The following is a 19980-nucleotide window of genomic DNA, read 5'->3' as shown; positions in this document are numbered from 1 at the left end:
AAGAACTGACCATATTTAGCTCTTGCTTCATCTTTCCATGATTCCCATTGCTCTCAGGATGAAACCTAAAATCCTCCTGCGCTTTACAAGCTGCATTGTTTGGCGTTGCTCACATTTCCAGCCACATCCTCTGCCGCGCTCTCCCTTCTCCCCTTGGCTCTAGCCACACTGGCCTTCTGCATCTTCACAGGGGCCCCATCCTCGGTTCCTTACACTGGTTGCTTCCTCTGTTACCTCCCCCCCCCCCGTTATTATTTACCTCCCATACTTAATGTAGTTCATTCTCCTCCTCTTTCAAGCCTCAATCCAACTCTCACATATTCGAAGGAGCCTTTTCTGATTTTCTTCACCAGGGCCACTGCGCCTACAGAACTCTGTCATGACAAAATGCTCCTTCGTTTGGATCGCTTTTCCCCATTTCAGTCCTCCTGTTGTTCTTCTGGCAGCTCATGCTCCCATGTCACGTTTACCATGCCTCTCCTCACAGCACCGACTCCTTCATACGCAGCGATTACTTCTACTTTTCCCATTAACACCGTGTGCATGGTCGGGAGAGAAATGGATTGATTGATTGGTCTCGGGATTTTCAGAGCTGAATTTTGTTTTTGTTTTTAAAGGTATGCAGGGCACTATCTAAACAGGCAGACTGTGGTGACAGTGGCTTCATGTTGTGGTGAAGTGACACTCTTAATATACACCTTTCTTTGCATGGAGTCTGAGTGGTGTAACGGTGAAGTCGTTGGGCCACAATCCAAAAGGACAGCAGTTCAAAACCACCACCTGCTCCTTGGGAGAAAGGTGTGGCTTTCTGCTCCTGTAGCTACTTCTGAGTTCCAGTCTCAGACACTCGCAAGGCACGTCTGCTCTGCCCGACAGGTCACCGGGAGTCTGCGCTGACTCGGTGGAGTGAGTTTCACTTTAGGTGGGTGTTGGTTCCCATCCACATCTCTTTAATGATTGTGTGGGGCTATGCAAATAGGGTGTGTGGAGCTCCAACAGAGCGGATTGGTTGATCTGGGCTGCTCGTCCCCTGACTATAAGAATAAGCCATCTCCATGGAGTTGGGAACCAGTGGAAAGGCCTGAAGGGCTGGCCTCAATCCCAAATATGTGGACCTGCCCCTCCCCCCAGAAGAATTTACTTCAGAGGAAAGCACTGAAGCTGTAGCTTCAGGAGAGAGACATGTCTGATCAGAGCACACCGGGGAAAATGAAGGGGGAGAAAGAGAGAGTGGAGCACATGCTGGCCCACCGAGCCTTGATGACCAGATTTCCGTTCGGAGCAGCCAATCCACAAAGAAGACCATTTGGCCGGCCCCACCGAGACACGACATCCCTCACTGACCCACAGCCCTACAGGGGACAACACTGGAGACAGTGTGGGAATTCCACCTGATAGGATCCTACCACACTGAGGCAAAACACTAAGGGCGTGCAACAGAACAGCAAGGGGAACAGAGCAATGAAGTCCCCAGGGAATACCAAAAATAGACTTTGGGCCAGGGCTTGGCATGCCATTAGACTTGACCGGAAAACACTCCTAAAGGCCAACAAACAGCCTTTGAACTAACTACAAGCTTTTCTTTCCTGTTTTGTTTTTGTCATTGGCTTGTTGTTTTATTTTATTTTGTTACTGGTTTTGCTCTGTCTTGTTTTTGTGCATGTTATTATCCCCACAGGTGTGTCTAAATAAGATACGCTGGATGAACAATCTGGAGGAGAAAACAACAGGACTGATAGTTCGGTGGGGAGGGGGCATTGGAGAGGGGGAGGTAGGAGGAAAGGAAGTGGTGTTAACAAACCCAGGGACAAGGGAACAACAAGTGATCCAAATTAGTGGTGAGCAGGGTGGAGGAGGCCTGGTAGGGTGTGACCAAGGGTAATGTAATCGAGAGGAATTACCGAAATCCAAATGAAGGTTGAACATGATAGTGAGAAAAGAGGAAAGTAAAAGGAAATAGAGGAAAGAGCTAGGAGGCAAAGGGCATTTATAGAGGTCTAAATAAAAGGATGTACATATATAAATGTATTTATATATGATGATGTGGAAATAGATCTATGTGAATATATGTACAGGTCTAGTATTAAGGTAGCAGATGGACATTGGACTTCCACTCAAGTACTCCCTCAATGCAAGAACACTTTGTTCTATTAAACTGGCATTTCATTATGCACACCTTCCCGACACAATCGCTGAAGACAAATGGGCACATAAGCAAATATGGTGAAGAAAGCTGATGGTGCCTGGTTATCAAAAGAAACAGTGTCCGGGGTCTTAAAGGCTTGAAGGTAAACAAGTGGCCATCTAGCTCAGAAGCAACAAAGCCCACATGGAAGAAGCACACCAGCCTGTGCGATCACGAGGTGTCGAAGGGATCAGATATCAGGCATCATCAGAACAAAAAATCATATCATTATGAACGAAGGGGAGTGTAGAGTGGAGACCCAAAGCCCATCTGTAGGCAATTGGACATCCCCTTATGGAAAGGTCTCGGGGAGGAGACGAGCCAGTCAGGCTGCAGTATAGCAGCGATGAAACATCCAACTTTCCTCTAGTTCCTAAATGCTTCCTCCCCCTCCCCGACTATCATGATCCCAATTCTACCTTACAAATCTGGCTAGACCAGAGGATGTACACTGGCACACTGGAAACACAGGGAATCGAGGTCAGATAATCCCTTCAGGACAAGTGGTGAGAATGGCAATGCCGAGAGGGTGGAGGGAGGGTGAAAGCGGGACCTGATTACAAGGATCTACATGTGACCTCCTCCCTGGGGGACAGACAACAGAAAAGTGGGTGAAGGGAGATGTTGGACAGGGCAAGATATGACAAAATAATAATTTATAAATTATGAAGGCCTCATGAGGGATGGGGAAGGGGGAAGAGGGAAGGGAGGGGGAAAACGAGGAGCTGATGCCAGGGGCTTAAGTAGAGAGCAAATGTTTTGAGAATGAAGATGGCAATGAATGTACAAATGCGCTTTACACAATTGATGTAGGTATGGATTGTGATAAGAGCTGTATGAGCCCCTAATAAAATGATTTTTTAACAAAGAATAAGCCGTCTCAGAAGCAGAATGAGAGAAATCCTAGGACCATCATGGAAGTGAGCACCAGCGTGTGAAATCCCTGCCTGAGGAGGGAGGGCAGTGGAGGCCAGGCCACGCGGAGAGCGGAGGGGCAGGCAGGCTTCCTGGAGCTCAGCGGCAGGGGCCACAGGACCAGGGGGCTGGGAGTTTGAGGACCAGAGAGAGGTGTTTGGCGGCTGGCCGAGAAAGGCGCTGCTGTGGACCCCAAACGGCATCCTTCCTGTTTTCTGATCCTGGCTGTGGTGACCGGTTAGTGTCCATAACAAGCCCATCATTCCGAGCGTTGTCTGGGGGTGTTGTGCGGACAGGGCAATGGATGTCCAAGCCCAGCAGAGAGGTAGCGTCCTGCGGGGGGAGCAGCTGGTATTGGAACAGAGGGCGACAAAGGTGGAGGGCGGAGGCCGATCGGACCTCTGCCTTGTGGCAACTGGCCTAGGCTGGTAATGGAATTGGCTTTCCTTTCTCCTTCTCGAAGCGCCAGGAGGTCAGATGTGGCCCCATGCCATTGTCAGGCATGTACTACTCTGCTCACTTAAAACCAAAGTCCATCACTCGCACTTGGCCTTTCTTCCATAAGCTTTGCCCACCATGTGCCTATAGCTGGTCAATACTATGGGGGATTCAGGAAGGTGGTGAGCTAACCCCGTGACCTCTCAAGTCCATACGCTCCCTGTACATTCCCGAGACCTGGATATTTGTTTTCTGTACAAGAACGACGGTGGTTACTGTAGAACGAACTCAGCCTCACCACGCTGTGCTTCAGAAATTATCCCGGTCTCTGTGGGCAACTATCACATTGGATCTTCACATACAGAAACAAATTCAAATCGAATGAGAGGGTTCAGTGTAAGAAGTGGACCACTGAGAAGACTTAACTGTGTGCTCATCTGGTTGGTGGACAAGAAAGGACTTTTAAGTGAAAATGAAGAAAGAAATCACCAGACCACCAAAATACAAATTTCCCAAACACTAGAAATACTACAGTAAACTGTAAAAGGGAATGGACAAGTATGCAGCCATTTACGGAGGTGTTACAGCACCCACCGCCACCGTCATTGTAGTTAATCGTATTAATTCATAGGAGTGACACGGAGAACGAAGGCATGGGCTGTGACAGAGGACAAAGGTCATAACAAGGCATCCAAGAACGTCTTCTATCAGCAATGTGCCTACCAGACTGTGAATATTCTTAAAACACAGAGCATTTAACATACGTTAACGTGGAAAATCGGCTTCCATGTCCAGTCACGACTAAGACGCTTTTGGACCCACCCTCCTGCTGGTAACCGCTAGGATTCTGGGCACAAGACCCAAAGCAGCTACCTGAGAACGCTCGAAAACGAACAAAGGCAGCCGGAGCCTGGTGGGCGGGGGGCTCGGCCTCTGCAAGGGGGGAGCCGTGAGTGGTCCCCTTTGGCACGCTGGGCAGGGCACACTCCTTGCATCAGGTAGGTGCCAGCAAAACCACCTGCACAATCGTCAAGGCCTGGAGAAGGAGCCGGCCAGACCCAGGCAGCCACAGAGAAGGAGAGCGGGAAGAGATTCTCAGAGGAGAAGAGTCGGAGCAGACCCCGAATTCTACCTCGCCACATTTCAGACCAACTCGACGAATTACGCGCAGAACAGACTCAAAACAGCTGCGCTACACACAGAGGATCTGAACCAAGATTAGTGTTACCACCTAAAAAACAAAGAGTATGTAGTGTTGTCCTGTGTTAGTCCAGGCTGACTAGGAAACAAATCCAGAGACACTTATATGTGTAGGAGAGAGCTTTATATGAAAGAGCAATTGTATATTAAGAAAACATCCCAGCCCAGTCCAGATCAAGTCCATAAGTCCGATATTAGCCCCTATTTCTAACACCAGTCTATACATTCCTCTTCAGACTCACACAACACATGCAATGATGCAGAATGCAGGAAGATCATAGGCCAGTGGGTGGAAAGTCCTGTGGCTTCAGTGGAAGCATCTCAGCACTGGCGTGGGTCTCCACGTGGCTCCTCCAGCTCCAGGGCTCTGGTTCCATCAGAGTAGCTCCATGTGGCTTGTCAACAGGAATGTCTCTCATGGAGACAAAGCAGAGAGGGTATGTGTCCCACCTCCAGAGAGGAAGACAGGATTTCCCAGAATCCTCTGGAGAAGGCCATGCCCACTCAGAGGCCTCATTGGCTATGACCTGACTGACGGGCTAGACTCCACCCCTTCGCAAGTTGACAGGAGATTATGTAACTGCCACAGTCCCTAACCCAAATGATTGCCTACTAAAAGAAATGATATTCATTCTGTTGGGGGGGGTGCCCACAGGATCTAGAGTCTCCCCAAGTTAACATTCAAAATGTCCCATATACAATTAAAAATTGTGGTATGTATGGGATAAAAAAAAATATATAGGAGACGTTGAAGACATTGAAGATGCAAGGTGACCCACATCATCACCTTCTCAGACTGGTAGAGCTTTGGCAGCAACGCCTTTAGCTGTGAAGTAACTGAAAGCATCGCACGATGGGCCAAAGCCGACAGCAGGGAAATGAACGCAAAGAAAACACGACATGAAAATTAAAGAACTGATAAGAGAGTATCTGGACCAAAAATTCCACTGGATGGACTTCCCAGAAGAATTGAAAAGACAGAGGAAAGCGTAACTGGATCCATCCGGCGTGAGGGACATGGCGTGAGGAACAGCCGGCGTGAGGAACACGGAGACAATCTGCTTAGATCATAAATAGCGCCTCGGGCGCACGTGGCACGCGAGGGCTTTGAAGAGCTCGTGGGACAATGGAATGAGAGTCCTCTCATGCGGTGCCGAACGTTCCATCTCGAAGGCAGTTTGAGTCCCAGACACAGAGGAGGGAAATAACGGGCTCGCAAAAAAATACTGAAGCAACAATGGCCGAAATGTGCCGACACTTGATGGAAGATCCGAGATGCTCAGCGTACCCCTAGGAGCTACACGCGCAGCGACCATGCCAAGGCCCTCCATATGACAGCGCTGAGGGTCAAACTCAAACAGGCCATTCCTTGGATGCTTCCACAAAAATAAAAAGCCATTCGTTAGATACAGAAAGGCAACCATTTGCCTGATCGCTGACTTCTCAAACCGGGAAACCCCAAAGGAGCAGCACATCACGAACTGCTGGAAAGAAAGGTGGCACAATGCCCGGAATTTAGTATTCAAGGCCATTAGCCTTCAAAAAGAAATTTCATAAAAGAAAGAAAGAATCACTCCATCATTAGCAATCCTATACCTCAGTAACAACCAGTGATAGGCGAATGACACAGCCTTTCTGCTGCATGGGAAGAGTCCAGACTCTTCCACTGACCCCTCAGGGAGTCTATCTCTCTACAAGAGGACTCGGAACTCTGATTGACAAAGATCTAAGATCACACCCTTCGGTGAGTATCCCTCAACATCAGGAAAACAGAAAAATTAGACCTCTTGAGAGTGCTCACAGCAAGGATGTCACTTTGAGGCCTGAGGTGCCTCTGACCAAAGCCATGGTCTTTTCCGTCGCCTCGTTTGCATGTAATAGTGGGACAGCGAGTCAGGAAGACCGAGGCGGGATTGATGCATGTGAGTTGTGCTGCTGCTGGGGTATAGGACTGCCTGGGGCACAGAGAGTCCGAGATCACGAGGAAGCCCCTCCGTGACATGGGTTGACGCCGTGGCTGTAGCAATGGGCTCAAACAGCTCAACAATGGGAGGATGGTGCCGGGTGACAGTGTTGGGTTCTGTACTCGATAGGATCAGAACCAAGCCCCTGGGACCGAACAAACCACATGCAAGAAACAATTGAAAAAGACAAAAGAATATCTGCATCTGAAATCAAAGAAGAAACATCGCTACGTATCCTAAAGACATTAAAAGAACAGTGAGGCACGAGGCCAGACCGGTCGAAAAGAATTATTGAATGAGTAATAAAAATAAGGTGGGAGAGAAAAGACACTGTCCATAGAGGAACATGCCAAATAATCAGTGTAGTTTCTAATGCTCTTAAAGAGGTAGCCTATCATTCCCAACTCCTTACATTTCTGCACCCAGAAACTTTCCCCTGAAGAGTACAGACAGACTGGGGAGAGAGAGAGAAGAGAAACTTGGCGAACATTACATTAGGCCAGGTGGTCGAAGCTGATACCTAAGTTAACATCCACAGACATATTGGCCTGATGTGATGAGACCGGACTTCATCCTCAAAACACACTGATGTTGTGAGGTGCTGTCCAGTGGATTCCGACTCACAGCCGAACCCCGTTCAGCACAACCACACACCGCCCGGACCAGGGCATCCGCACCATCTTTCCTGTGTTTGCGCCCTGGTTGCAGTCATCGTGTCAATCCAGCTCCTTGAGGGGCTGGCCGTGTTTTTCAGCGGAGCCTCTCCTGAGCACGGTTTCTTTCTCCAGGGGCTGGCATCTCCTGCTCCTGTGTCCAACATATGTGAGACAGAGTCCCACCCGCCATCCACGCTTCTAAAGAGCATTCTGGCTGTACTTCTTCCAAGACAGATTTGTTTGTTCTTCTGGCAGTCCGTGCTACGCGCCGTATTCATGCCAACTTCATCATTCAAACACACATCACCCAAGTGTCATGGTGAGAAACCATCAGACAAATCCTCATCGAGGGGCAGTCTACAAAATTATCCAAACAGTGATGCTCACAGCTGCCGAGATGAAAAGAAAAAGTGGGGGTGGGAAGGGGAGAAGTCTGAGAAATTGTCACAACCAAAACTGTTACAAGAAAACAGGACGACTAAATATATGGGGTGCCCTATAAGGGATCCTGGAACAGACATCTGTCTTAAGGGAACACTTATACACTCTGAAGTATGGACTTGAGTTAATAATAAAGCATACATCATTGTTAACAAATCCCTCATACTAATGTAATACGTTACTATTAGGAGAAAGCTAGTGTGCAGCTTTCTAATTTTCCTTTGCTGTAATTCCGTAAATCAAAAATGAAAGTGCTATTTTGAAGGGTAATGAGGGTCTGAGACAGATAACATTATGCCGATACATTTGACAACCGAAGAGGAATTCATCATTAAACCTACATGTGCACCCAGTCAAAGCCCACGGAAGCAGCATTGATGAGATCTAAGGAGACATTACACTGGGCAAGTCGACCCCACAAGCACTCTTCAAAATGTTGAAAATCAAGGTCGTTACTTGGAGGACTAAGGTGCGAAGGCCAAAGCCATGGCATTTTCCATGTGCTCATCTGCAGGTAAAAGGCAGACACTGAGTCCAGGAGATCAAAGTGGGATGCATTTGAACTGTGGTGCTGGAGAAGACGATTGAAAACACCAGGGTTATTGTTCAAATAGCAAACCGATGTGTCGTGGAAGTAGAGCCAGAGCGCTCCTGAGAGGCCAGGGTGGCGAGACTTCCTCCTACAGGGTCTGAGTCTCTTGTCAGGAGCGGCCAGTCCCTGGAGAAGGACAGCATGTTTGGTGAAATAGTCCTCAAGGAGATGGACTGATCCCTCAAATCCAGGGGCAATGGTGGGGCTGGTGCAGGGCCAGCCGGGCAGGGTTTCCTTGTCCTGTGCCCAGGGGAGTCGCCAGGGCTCAGCGCCGGCTCCTCGGCGCCCAACAACAGCAGCACCCCCCTCTCCTTCCTGCTGTTTCCTGACTGCAAACCTTCCCCCAGGCTGCTCGCCTGACGCACGCGTGGGGAATCCCGCCAGGACAAGTTCCTGCGCGGAAGGACAGAGCACAAGGAATGCGTTTATTCCCCACGTTCAGGTCTTCCTCAGACCCCAGGCTTCCTACTGAGAGCTTGGCTTGGTTCCCGCACAATGGAATGTCGAGGACAGGCTGAGGCACCCCTGGAAAGAACAGCATGGCGGTGCGAAAGGGCACATAACTATTCATGGAAGCCTCCCATGATGCAAAGCAAAGCTCTGGCGTCTTAGACTATCGTGCAGTCAGCCCACTAGGTGCTCTGGTGGGGGGACCGTGCTCTGAGGTTCAGCAGGTCTGGATTCATGCAACCACTTCAACTATCAGCCTGCACAACCGTGCCATGGCCCCCCAAGCTTCCCCTACTGCCCCTCTGTGAAGTTACACACCCTGCTCCCACCTCCACCTCCAAACAGCCCCAGTCACTGGCACCCAGAGATCTCTTCTCCACTGCCATGGTTTCAGCGTCCCCCTGCCGCCGCGTCCGCGCGGACTCAGAGCCCTCTGTGGGTGTCGAGTCTGGCGACTGTTTGCAGGAGTGGAAAACTCGATCTTCCTCCAGGGGAGATTTGTGTTTTCTAGAAGGTCCCATGAAACGGAGTCCGGGTGGCTTGCACTTGGCACCAGGTCTTTGGGGTTCCTCTGTGTTGCTCTCTGTACCCATCATCCATGTGTTCTCCTTGTGAGAAAGGGGCCCGCCCCATCATGGGCATGTTTGTTCCCTCATGCACCCGCTGAGGTGCATCTGGGTGATCTCCAGTTTGGGGGAGATTACTAACAGAGCTGCTATTAATATTTACATCCGGGATTCTGATGAACTCTTGAATCCTTGTTGTTGTTTTTAATGTAAACGACCAAGCCATCCAAAACGTGCCCAGTGCGACCACGGTCCCATCTGGTCGGTACAGAGATCCTGTCAGGAGACGGGCTCTAGTTTCTTGTGATGTCTGTCGTGCCTCGGAAGCCAGGGAGGCCGGAAGGACACTCGGAGGTCCAACTCTTGCTCTCTCACAGCGGGTTGAGGTGGTAACAGGGGAAGAGGCACATCAGGGTGAAATGAGCGCTTCGGTTTTTTAGTGAATTAAAATTTAAAAAAAGGACAGGCCAAGCTGAACAGAGTGTTTAATCAGGTCCCGGTAAGGATGGTGACATCCACCGCTGTTTCAGCAGCAGGCGACCCTCCCGATGAAGATGATCATAGCAGATGGCACTGACGCCTACATCTCACGACAAGGAGGGGACAGAGTAGGAATGTGGGGAAACAGCAGCCGCACTTGTGACAGAAGAGGGTTACCTTTTAATAATGACCTAATTAGAGAAAACATCCCCCAGAAAGCTAATAAAATCCACTCTAACACCAAACAAATCAGGGGCGCCATTAGCCAATTAGGACGCGGAGAGAGAGCTTGGCATCCGGGAGACACGCTGGCGCCCAAGCACTGAGCACGACGTCCCACCCAACAGCGCCCCAAGCAGCATAGAGAGAAGCCACGCGTGCACCCTTCCCCTCGGCTCTCTGCGATCAATATTTCAAAGCAGCATTAAGATTCAGCGCCGGAAGACTCTGAAATTAAAACGCTCGCTCGCTGGACGTTCATGCAAATGACTGCTGGGTAGCGATGTGATATTCCTCATAGAAGCTCACAGACACATGCACACTCTAATTCTGCCCTCAGGAAAGAGCAGTATTCCTGAAGGTCGCCAGTCTGGCTATTGGTGCCTTTGTTCTCCTGCCTTAAACCTGACTGTTCCCACCCTGGCCACGGCCTGGCTCCCCACCTGCACCTCATGATCCCTCCCTCCACCTCCCTCAGCTCCGGACACAGGGACTCCTACCGGCCCTCAGAAGCCACCACCTGGTGGCCCTTAACCTGGAAGGCCTCTTCCCTGACCTCTCAGGCCTGGGTGTCAATGCCACCTTGCCACAGACGTCTTTCCAGACCATTCTGTGGAAGTCAACCCCCTTTGCTATGCCCCCTGTGGAGCCTCATGACCGTACTCTTAAGGGGTCACTTCTGGGTCTATGTGGCTAAGCCACGGGGCCCAGTGATTTGGTCAAAACAGGTCTAAGGTGATTATCATTTAGACCTTAAACTAAGCAGACGACTTCCTATAACGTGGGTGGGCCTTACCCAATCAGTTGAAGGCCTTAGCCCCAAACTGAGTTTTCCTAGAGAATTAGGGTCCTGTTTCAAGACCGTACGTAGACAAGGCTACCCACCTGTCTCTCTCTCTCTCTTTTTCTCTCTCTCTCTCTCTCTCCAGCAGAGCTAAGAGGTGCTGCAGGTTCGGTTCTAGACCACTACCACAAAGCAAACACTGCAGTAAGGCAGGTCACACAGATGGCTCTGGGTCTCAAGCATTCATAAAAAAGCCATGTTCACATCACACTGTCGTAGCAGCCCCGAGGCTTTCTACTCCCGTAGAGTTACAGAGTGGAAATCCTGCCCTAGGCCAGGGTCGCTGTGAGCTGGCATCAGCTCGAGGGCAGGGAGCAGGCTGTGAGGTGTGCGGTAGCATGAGGGGGGAGGTCTGAGCGTTGGAGAAGGACTCCAGGTGACGCGGAGACACCCAGGGAGCACATGCTCTTAGGAAATGATACCAACAGACTTGCTTGAAGCAGGTGACCACCGATCTTCTATTTGGAAAACACAAACACTGTCTGCAACGAGCATGAAGGCAAGGTGCATGCATGTGACGTCTCTCTGTACGTGCACACATTCTTGTGTCTGGAATACACAGGTCCAATCAAGAGGAAGAGTGTACGGTCTTCTTACCGGTTCTGTTTCTGTCCAGGAACCTATGAGCACATGCATCATGTTCTACACTTCACTCAAGGACCCCTGGTGGCGTACTGGTTACATGTTAGCCTGCTAACCACAAGGTCTGCAGTTCGAAACCAACAACTGCTCCAAGGGACAGAGAGGAGGCTTTCTACTCTGGTCAGGAGTTAGAGAGCCAGAGACCCACAGGGGCAGTTCTACCCTGTCCTCTAAGGTCACTGTGAGTGGACACCAACTCGATGGCAGTGAGACCTTTGACTTTATTGCTTGTCTGTTTGTTTATTGCTGGTCTTCTCATGAGCACGTAAAACTCCGTGAGCACAGGGGTCATGTTGTTCTCATTATCCAGTAAACTCCCAGTGCCTAGCACAGGGCCCGCTAGACAGCAGATGCTCCAGAATGATTTGTTGACTGAGAAAATGAATAAAAAATTGTACAGGTCTTTCCCTGACAGAGACTCTGGCTGGGTTTGAACTGCCGCCCCTTCGCTTAATACGCCAGAATCCAATGGTCTGCTTCGTCATCATTCTGGGTCTTTAGTTTCTTTTCAGGTATTTAGTTTTCTTGTGTGTGATTGTTTATTCATGTGGCACAGTTGAAGCAACTTAGTGGACCAAACTCGAAAAAAGCCAGAGTGCAGCTGAGAGAGATGGAGAAACAAAACACAAAAGAAAAGGAAATAAAAAAAGAGTGGTGACGAGCCAAGAGGTTAAGAAGCGGGAGTAAGAGTGTGCAACACACATTCAATAGGAAATCCAGAAGAAAAGCCTGTTAGCATGGGGTGGAGACAACATTCAAACAGAAAGAAGTCCCTGGGAATATTCTGGAAGTCAAAGGACCTACAAATGCTCAGGTTCAAGCAACATGCCTCTGAGAAGGTTAAATACACAGACTTCTGTGCCTGAGCCACAGTATAGAGAAACTGCAGAATAACAAAAATAAAGTGAAAGTCCTAAAGGTAGCCCATCGAGCAGAGACCAGGTTCTCTGAGAGAACAGACTGACAGGCTGCAGCGGCAGCAGAGCCAAGAAGACCATGAGGGCGCCCTCCAAGGACAGAGAGAGAATGACTCTTGGACAAGAACCCCCGTCTCTGTTTAAATTTTCATTCCTGAGCCAGGACCAAAGTTGGGGAACTTTTCAGAGAAAGTGGAATTCCCCATTCCCGGGAGCTCCCTAGAGTTTGTTAAAGGGTATGCTCAGGACAGAGAATCCAGATGGAAGGTGAGAGGTGGAAGGAGCCAACAAGCTGCAAACACGGGGGATGTGAGCAAGCCCAGATGCCTTTGCATTGGGTCCATTCATTGACTGCGCCAGACCTCATTGTGCGTGCCTGCCCCAAGCCCCGGTGTTTTTCATCACCTCATGTGCCCGTGGAAGTTGGGTGGTGAGTAAGGAAGGCCAAAGAGGGAGGGATGCATTTGAACGAGGCTGCAGGCGAGGGGCCCGGAAGGTGGCAAGGACCGCCCCAAGAACAAACAGATCTGCCCAAGAAGTGCAGCCCCAGTGCTCGTGGGAGGCAGCGGTGATGAGACTGTCTCACCTCCATGGGCCACATTGTCAGGAGAGCCCTGGCCCCGGAGAGGGACATCGTGCTTGGTAAAAGTACACGAGCGGCGAAGAGAGAGCATGGTGGACACAGCACAGCGGTGGCCACGACGGGGCCAAGCGGAGCAGCCGTGGCGAGGATGGCGCGGGGCCCAGCAGCCTTTCCTTCTGTTGGACAGAGGGCCGACTCGGGGTAACGGACAACATGGACAGCGCCAACCAGTCCCAGCCATGGCTCGCCAGGAACAGTGGGAAGCGCTGGCTGCGGAGGACGTGTGAGGGGAAGAAGACATTTGTGTTGCTCCGGTCAGGGCAGGCACGCCTGGTTGCGCTGTGTTTTGTTTGATGGGGCTTTGCAGATATTGCCCCGGTCCCCCCACCCCCGCCGCCGCTCTTGAAGACAAGCTGGAGGCTTGTGACAACCGCTCCTTGAGCAAGACTACGAAGCACATCTCTCCAACGGCACGTGCTCCCTCTGTGTCACACTATTGCTAATTCTGGAACCACTTCAACTTTTCTCCGAATCCTACCGCACGCTTAATAGGCAGCCCCATGGTGTGAAAATCACTGTCCTTTGCACTCGGAAACCAAAACTCCCATGCAGGGACTCTCAGCATTCCCTTCTTGTGGAGGGTCTAGAACCAAGTCCACAAGATCGCCCAGGTATGCCTGTCGAAATGCTCACGCCATTTCAGAACACATTTTAAAAAATTTACAACTGTTAAAGAGCCCAGAGTCTGCCAGAAAATCAAACAACTCTGTTGTGGTAGTTACACAATTCTGTGTCAACTTGAAGATATAGTCGTGTGGGGGCGGAGTCTAACCTGTCATCAAGTCACAGCCTGAGGGTGCCTCCTTGTGGGTCTGGCCTTCTCCTCCCGAGGAGGGTCCTGGGAACCTCCCCCCACCCCCTCTCTGCCTTCACATTCATTCCTGTTGACAAGTCACACTGAGACCTGCACCGGCCCTGCGACGACGCTTCCATTGCCATTGGATCCACAAGACGTTTCACCCACCGGCCTGTGATCTTCCTGCATTCTGCATCGCTGCATGTGGCTGTGTGAGTCTGAAGAGGGACTTATGGACTAGTGTCAGACTTATGGACTTGATCTGGACCGGGCTGGCATGTTTTCTCGATATACAAGTACTCTTTGATAGAAAGCATATATATATATGAGCGTCTCTGGATTTGTTTCTCTAGTCAACCCCGTCTAACACAGGTTTGCTGGAAGAGGTGCAGCTAGAATGCTCCCTGAAGCAAGAGACCAGTCCCCGGAGAAGAACGTCACGCTTGATAAAATAGAGGGACAGCAACATAAGAAGACCCTCAATGCAATGGATTGACACCATGGGTGTCTCCTTGGGCTCAACCACTGCAGTGGCGGCGGCAGTGGCGCGGGACCAGGTAGCACTTTGTTCTCAAGTCCACTGATTGGGTTGCTGAGAACCAGAACCAGCTGAGCAGACGAGCGCAGCCCCCAACACGCGCGAGAGGGGATGAGTGATAAAGAACATAGAGCCGATACCACGCAGAAGGCAACAGCAAAACAGGAAAGGAGATGAGAGTAAATAATAGCAAGTGCCCAATAAAATAAAATAAATGGTAGGAGGGAGGGAAATCCAAACCTGTCAATCACCATAAGTGGAGACAGACTAAACCTGACAGTAAAAAGGGAAAGCTGTCATTTTGGAATTTTAAGGCTCCATATTACCTGTTATCGTCTGAGCAACACAGCCAAAGAAAGAGAACAAAAGAGCGGAGTAAAAGGTTGGCAGAGACTCACTGATAAACACTAATCAAAGAAAACAGTGGGATTGCTTTCATATCTGACAGAAACAGACAAACGAAGCACTCGTGGAGATAGGAGAATCATCTTGTAGTGATGGTGAGAAAACTTGACCAAGAGGAGGAGGCAAATGCATGCTTCTCGTGTGTGTACAAGGAGATGCGTGTGTAACAGGGACTGCATAGTCTTGACATGTTGAAGACACTTATCTCATAGTATTGGCATGTATGCAACGCACGCGCCATTGGGGTCTCCAAAGTGCCTGCTTGTCTCCTGTGTCTGCTCCACTGGGACTTGAGCCCTGGTGGTGCGGTGTGTATGAGTTGGGCTGCTAATGCAGAGGCAGCAGTTCAAGACCACCAGCCACTCCATGGGAGACAGACAAGGATTTCTACTCCCATGAGAGCTACCGTGTTGGGAAAGCCACATGGGCAGTTCTACAGTATCCCATGGGACCGCGATGAGTCAGAATTGACGTGAGGGCAGCGAATTTGGTCTCCGGTGTTCTGTATTCAGAAGGAGCCCTGGAAGCGTAGTGGGTTACACATTGGGCGGCTAGCTGAAAGATCAGCAGTTCAAAACCACCAGCTGCTCCGCTGGAGAAAGATGAGGCTTTTGAGTTAGGTGTGCTCAGGAATCATCCCTGGTCCCTGGCTGGCACACCTTTCAACAGCACCAAGTCTCGTACCCTTTGCCTCGAGCATACTCCCACGGTCGTCTCCAAGAATGGGGTCATTCTGACAAGCCACTCTGACGTGGGGACTGCTTATCATTTTCAGTGCCCACCACAAAGTTACGAGAGAAACCCAAGCACCAAACTCACTCCCACTGAGTCGGCTCTGGCTCACAGCGACCCTATCGGACACAGTAGAACTGTGCCCGTGGGTTTCAGTCGAGACTGGAACTCCTTACGGGAGCAGAAAGCCTCGTCTTTCTCCTAAGGAGTGGCTGGTGGTTTTGATCCGCTGACCTCATGGAGCCAGCACAACAAATCACCCGCATGCTGCCAGGGGGCGCCTCGCTCACTCATTGCCTTGAAGTCACGTCCGACTCGTCCTGATGCTTCCAGAGAGGGTAGAACTGCCCTGTGGATTCTGAGACTGGAACGCTTCACGAGGGCAGAAAGCCTCGTTTTTCTCTCGAGGAGTGGGCTGGTGATTTCCAACTGCTGACCCTGGGGGTGGCAGCCCGCCCACGGAACCACCGTGTTCACCAGGGCTCCCTGCGCATTCTGCAAATGCCTGCTGAGTGAACGGCATTGTGTTCGCCCCTCGACACGCTCCTGCGGAGCCCTGGGAAGCCAGCAGGAAGGGCTCAGGAGAAGGCCAACCAACACGTGAGAACATTCTCTCCGCACACACTGAAGGCGTGTGTGTGTGTGTGTGTGTGTGTGTGTAATGATCCATGTCTGGGTGACAGGGTGCGGGAGCAGGGAGAGAGGGGGGCCAGGTTAAATGTCACTCTGGTTGGCAGTCGATCAGATCCAGGTTGTCTGAGAGTCGCCAAGAAGCAATCTGGGTGTCTTGGACAAACATGCCTCAAGCGGGGAGGGAGGTGATTTAATCCAAGAGGGCCCAGAGGTTAAAAAAGGTGTGGAGACAAATGGACCGAGGGCCACATCTGGAGCTCATCTGGCTACTGCTTTGAGCAAACTAGAACACAAAACATGGACCATCCTGCAAACTGAAACCCCGATGGACGACTTATGAAGCTTTGGGATCATTGGCTCAGCTGTGACGATGGTACTTCTGCCAGGATTTCCCGTCTCATCTCGAGAGGCACACTGACAGCTTTCTGTATTGTTTTGTTTTGTTTTCAGGTGAAACAATGCCAGGGGTCTGCTTCCAAATTATCTGGGGTCAGGGCAATGTGGGCCACGATTTGATCCGTGTTGACGCAGGTGGCGGGGACACTGGGCTTCATTGCATGATTCTCTCTACCTCTGCTTGCTTGGTATGTTCAATACTGAAACGTCTAAAGGGAACCTTAATGAAAAATGAATGAGGCCTATTCTCACAGTTGACGTTTTCGGGGAGGGGGTGGCGGATGTCACGGAAACACGGCGGCTCATACCTTTTCATTAGCTGGAGAAAAAGCCGTCTTGGCAGGCGGTATACAAAGGTGTCGAGGACTGTCTTGAGGTAGCTCAGAGACACGAAGCCGCTGTGGGTGGTGTCCCCCGCGCTCAGACTCTTCTCCACCCGCTCATAGGACTTTTGAATCTGCAAGGGATTGGGGACGAGAGGGGTGAGGTGAAAAATCCATGTCCTGCAGCTACCGGGCCATGTTGTCTCCTTACCAAAAGCCAAAAATAAAACACACTAAACTAACAAACAAAATAACACCTCACACTTTCCTCTGGGGGTTGGGAGGTGGGGGTGGGGCGCGCGCGAATGAAGCGATCAGAAAGATCCTGCTGGCAGGCACTCAACTTCAAATGTTTAATTGATGAGCTTGCTACAAAATCTGATTCCCAGTCCCAGCCCCTCGATTGACAAGGCAGACAATGTCTCAGGGAAATGTGAGCGGACGCGCACGCGCGCGCGCGCGCACACACACACACACACACACACTAGCTCCACCTCACATTTCGAGCTAAAAATACTTGCTGGATCTGCCAGTGTGATGCATCTTTCTTAATATACATGCAAGCCACTTCTCTGGATGAAATTGGTCAGTCCCCAGACGACGCTGGGCATGTTTCATGTAAACACACAAGTGGTCCCTCCAGGGGGGAGAGGGACCCGTCCTGGGATGGCAGGAGCGGAGCCCGCAGGGGACGCCCCTTTGCTTGTCTGTCTGCCTGTCGGTCGGTCAGTCTGCTCCCGATGGGACATCGCAAAGGCCCCTGCTGGCTGACGATTTACGGGCTGGTGCTTCTGGGATGCACGGAGCTGTAAAGTAGGCGAGCCACGCGTTTCCACGTGACCCGTAGAATTACGGCCAAGGGGAGTGCTCCTTGCAGGGTCTCCCTGCTGTTGGTGACTGCGTGGTGGCCATGCTCTCCGAGGGTCCCTTGAATCCAGAGTGTCCTGCCCACCTGGCTAAGAATGAAATGACCCACAACTCCATGGGAAAACCCCAGACCAAAGTCACCGCCTTGGAGTCAATTCTGACTCAGAGCAACCCTGCCCAGGGAAGAGTAGAACTGATCCCCAGGGGGGTGGGGGATGTGGTGGACGGGACTCTGAGCCTGTCACTTTTTTGTGGGAGTAGAAAGCCTCGTCGTTCTCCTTTGGAGCAGCTGGTGGTTTCGAACTGCTGGCCTTGCGGTGAGCAGCCCTGTCCATAACCAATGTGCCTCCAGGGCTCTTTGATGGTGTAAAGGAAGCCTTAGAAAGGTGGGGTGGGGTGGGGTTGGATTCCCCAGGAGAGGACTGTGAAGAGATATTCATTCGTTTGTCCTTGGGGTGTGCAGGTATAGGAGAAATCGAGGGAGGAGCCCGCTGACTTATTCAGAGAAGCCCAGGCCTGGAGCCTCTTGGGAAATGGTAGACGCATTAACCCTAAGTATGCCTCATTTTCCCACGTGTCTTTCGGGGATGTCGTCACTTCCCTGCTCAGAGGAAGGCGGGCCTGGAGGGAGGGCAGGGCCAGCTGCTGTCGAGATGGCGCTGAGGCAAGGTGTCCTCAGGGGTGCAGAGTAGAACTGCCCCCTGGGTTTTCACAGCCATGACCCGTCAGAAGTAGATGACCAGTGAGTGGGCTTGAACCACCAGCCTTTAGGCTAGTGGTGGACCGCATCATCATCTGATTGCACCTGCGCATTTCATTAGGAGCACCGGTCGTGGCACGCTGACACGTGGGGACACTAACAGCAGGGTCAGCAGTTGGAATCCACCGGCGACCTTCAGGGAGAGACAGGGCTTTCTGCTCCCCTAAGGAGTGAGTCTGGAGGTCTCACTGGGCACCTCTAGTCTGTCCTAGGGGGTTGCTATGGGTCGGCATTGGCTCGAAGGCGGTGTGTTTACTGATGTGAATAGGGCGTGTTTGTGGTGCTGTGGGTTGGGCATTGGGATAGCTAACCCTAAGGTCAGATGTTCAAACCCTTCAGAGAAAGATGAGACTATTTGCAGCCATCCAGATTTGCTGTCTGGGAACTGCTGTCTGGGGAGCCTCTGTGAACTGATCGACACCGTGGTAGAGTTTATGATGACTGGAGTCGTGGAATCCATTTTTAAGATCTGGCTCCAATCGGGGTCCTTTTGTTGCTCTGGTTTTGTCTCTTCTCTCTGGGAGTTGCTGGTGTGCTCAGCAGCTGTTACAACCAGAGGCTGCAAGAACTCCCCAAGGCGCAGCCCCAGGTGTGGCCTCAGAGGCACAGCCGCTGCCTGCGGGCCTCGGAAAGGGGACGCAGCCAAGCGGAGTGACCCGTCCAGGATGAAAAGGAGGCGAGCTTCCTCCGCGTCCTGCCAGCCATGGGCTGTGCGCCGCTTTTCAAAAACTGCCAACACGATCGGCTAAACATATAATTTGACAAAAATGGAATGCTACAGCGTTCCTTTGCCACGTGTGTTTTCTCCTGTAACAACATGTCAGCGACATTCCCCCCTCCACCCCCACCCCCACCCCCTGGCAGGATTTGGACGAGTCTACCTCATTCTCTGAAAGGATGCCTGGGACGCCATCATAGGGCTGAGGGACCGGCAGTGGGCACCTGCCTTCCTCCACATTTACACCAGAGTCCAGAAACGGATTGCATCCATCCAGTGGGGATGCGTGGCTCTGAGGAAACAGCTAAGGGCTCAAGGACTCTCCTAGAGGCAGCTGGTTCGAGCCCACTCAGAGACCCTTGGGAAGAGGGTCCCAGTGACCCATTTCCAAAACAGGGGTTCTCCACCTTCCTCGGGCCGTGACCCTGTCAGACAGTTCCTCACGGGGTGGGGACCCCCAACCAAAACATGGTTGTCGTTGCTACTTCATCACTGTCATTTTGCTGCTGTGATGAATTGGGCGACCCTGTGACAGGGTGGTTCGACCCCCACAGGGCTCTCGACCCACAGGTTGAGAACCGCTGTTCTCAAAGGTCGCATGCAGTTCTACTCCACATGTTCAGGAGCCCCAGTGGGGGAGTGGCTTAAGTGCTGGCCTGC

The 19980-nt window shown here is 51.3% G+C and overlaps 1 protein-coding gene across 1 annotated transcript in view; it reads right to left on the bottom strand.

Annotated features, from left to right (window-relative positions):
- Nucleotides 1–19980, bottom strand: part of EFCAB6 (EF-hand calcium binding domain 6) — a 276300-nt gene that overhangs the window by 148144 nt on the left and 108176 nt on the right. The window contains exon 10 of the mRNA XM_075552609.1: nucleotides 16961–17109. Within this exon, the coding sequence (XP_075408724.1) occupies nucleotides 16961–17109 (149 nt within the window). The remainder of the gene's footprint in view (nucleotides 1–16960; nucleotides 17110–19980) is intronic.

The sequence above is a fragment of the Tenrec ecaudatus genome, chromosome 6 (assembly GCF_050624435.1).
Source record: "Tenrec ecaudatus isolate mTenEca1 chromosome 6, mTenEca1.hap1, whole genome shotgun sequence".
NCBI lineage: Eukaryota > Metazoa > Chordata > Mammalia > Afrosoricida > Tenrecidae > Tenrec > Tenrec ecaudatus.
The sequence above is the reverse complement of the archived record's forward strand: the minus strand, read 5'-3'. Positions and strand labels throughout refer to the sequence as shown.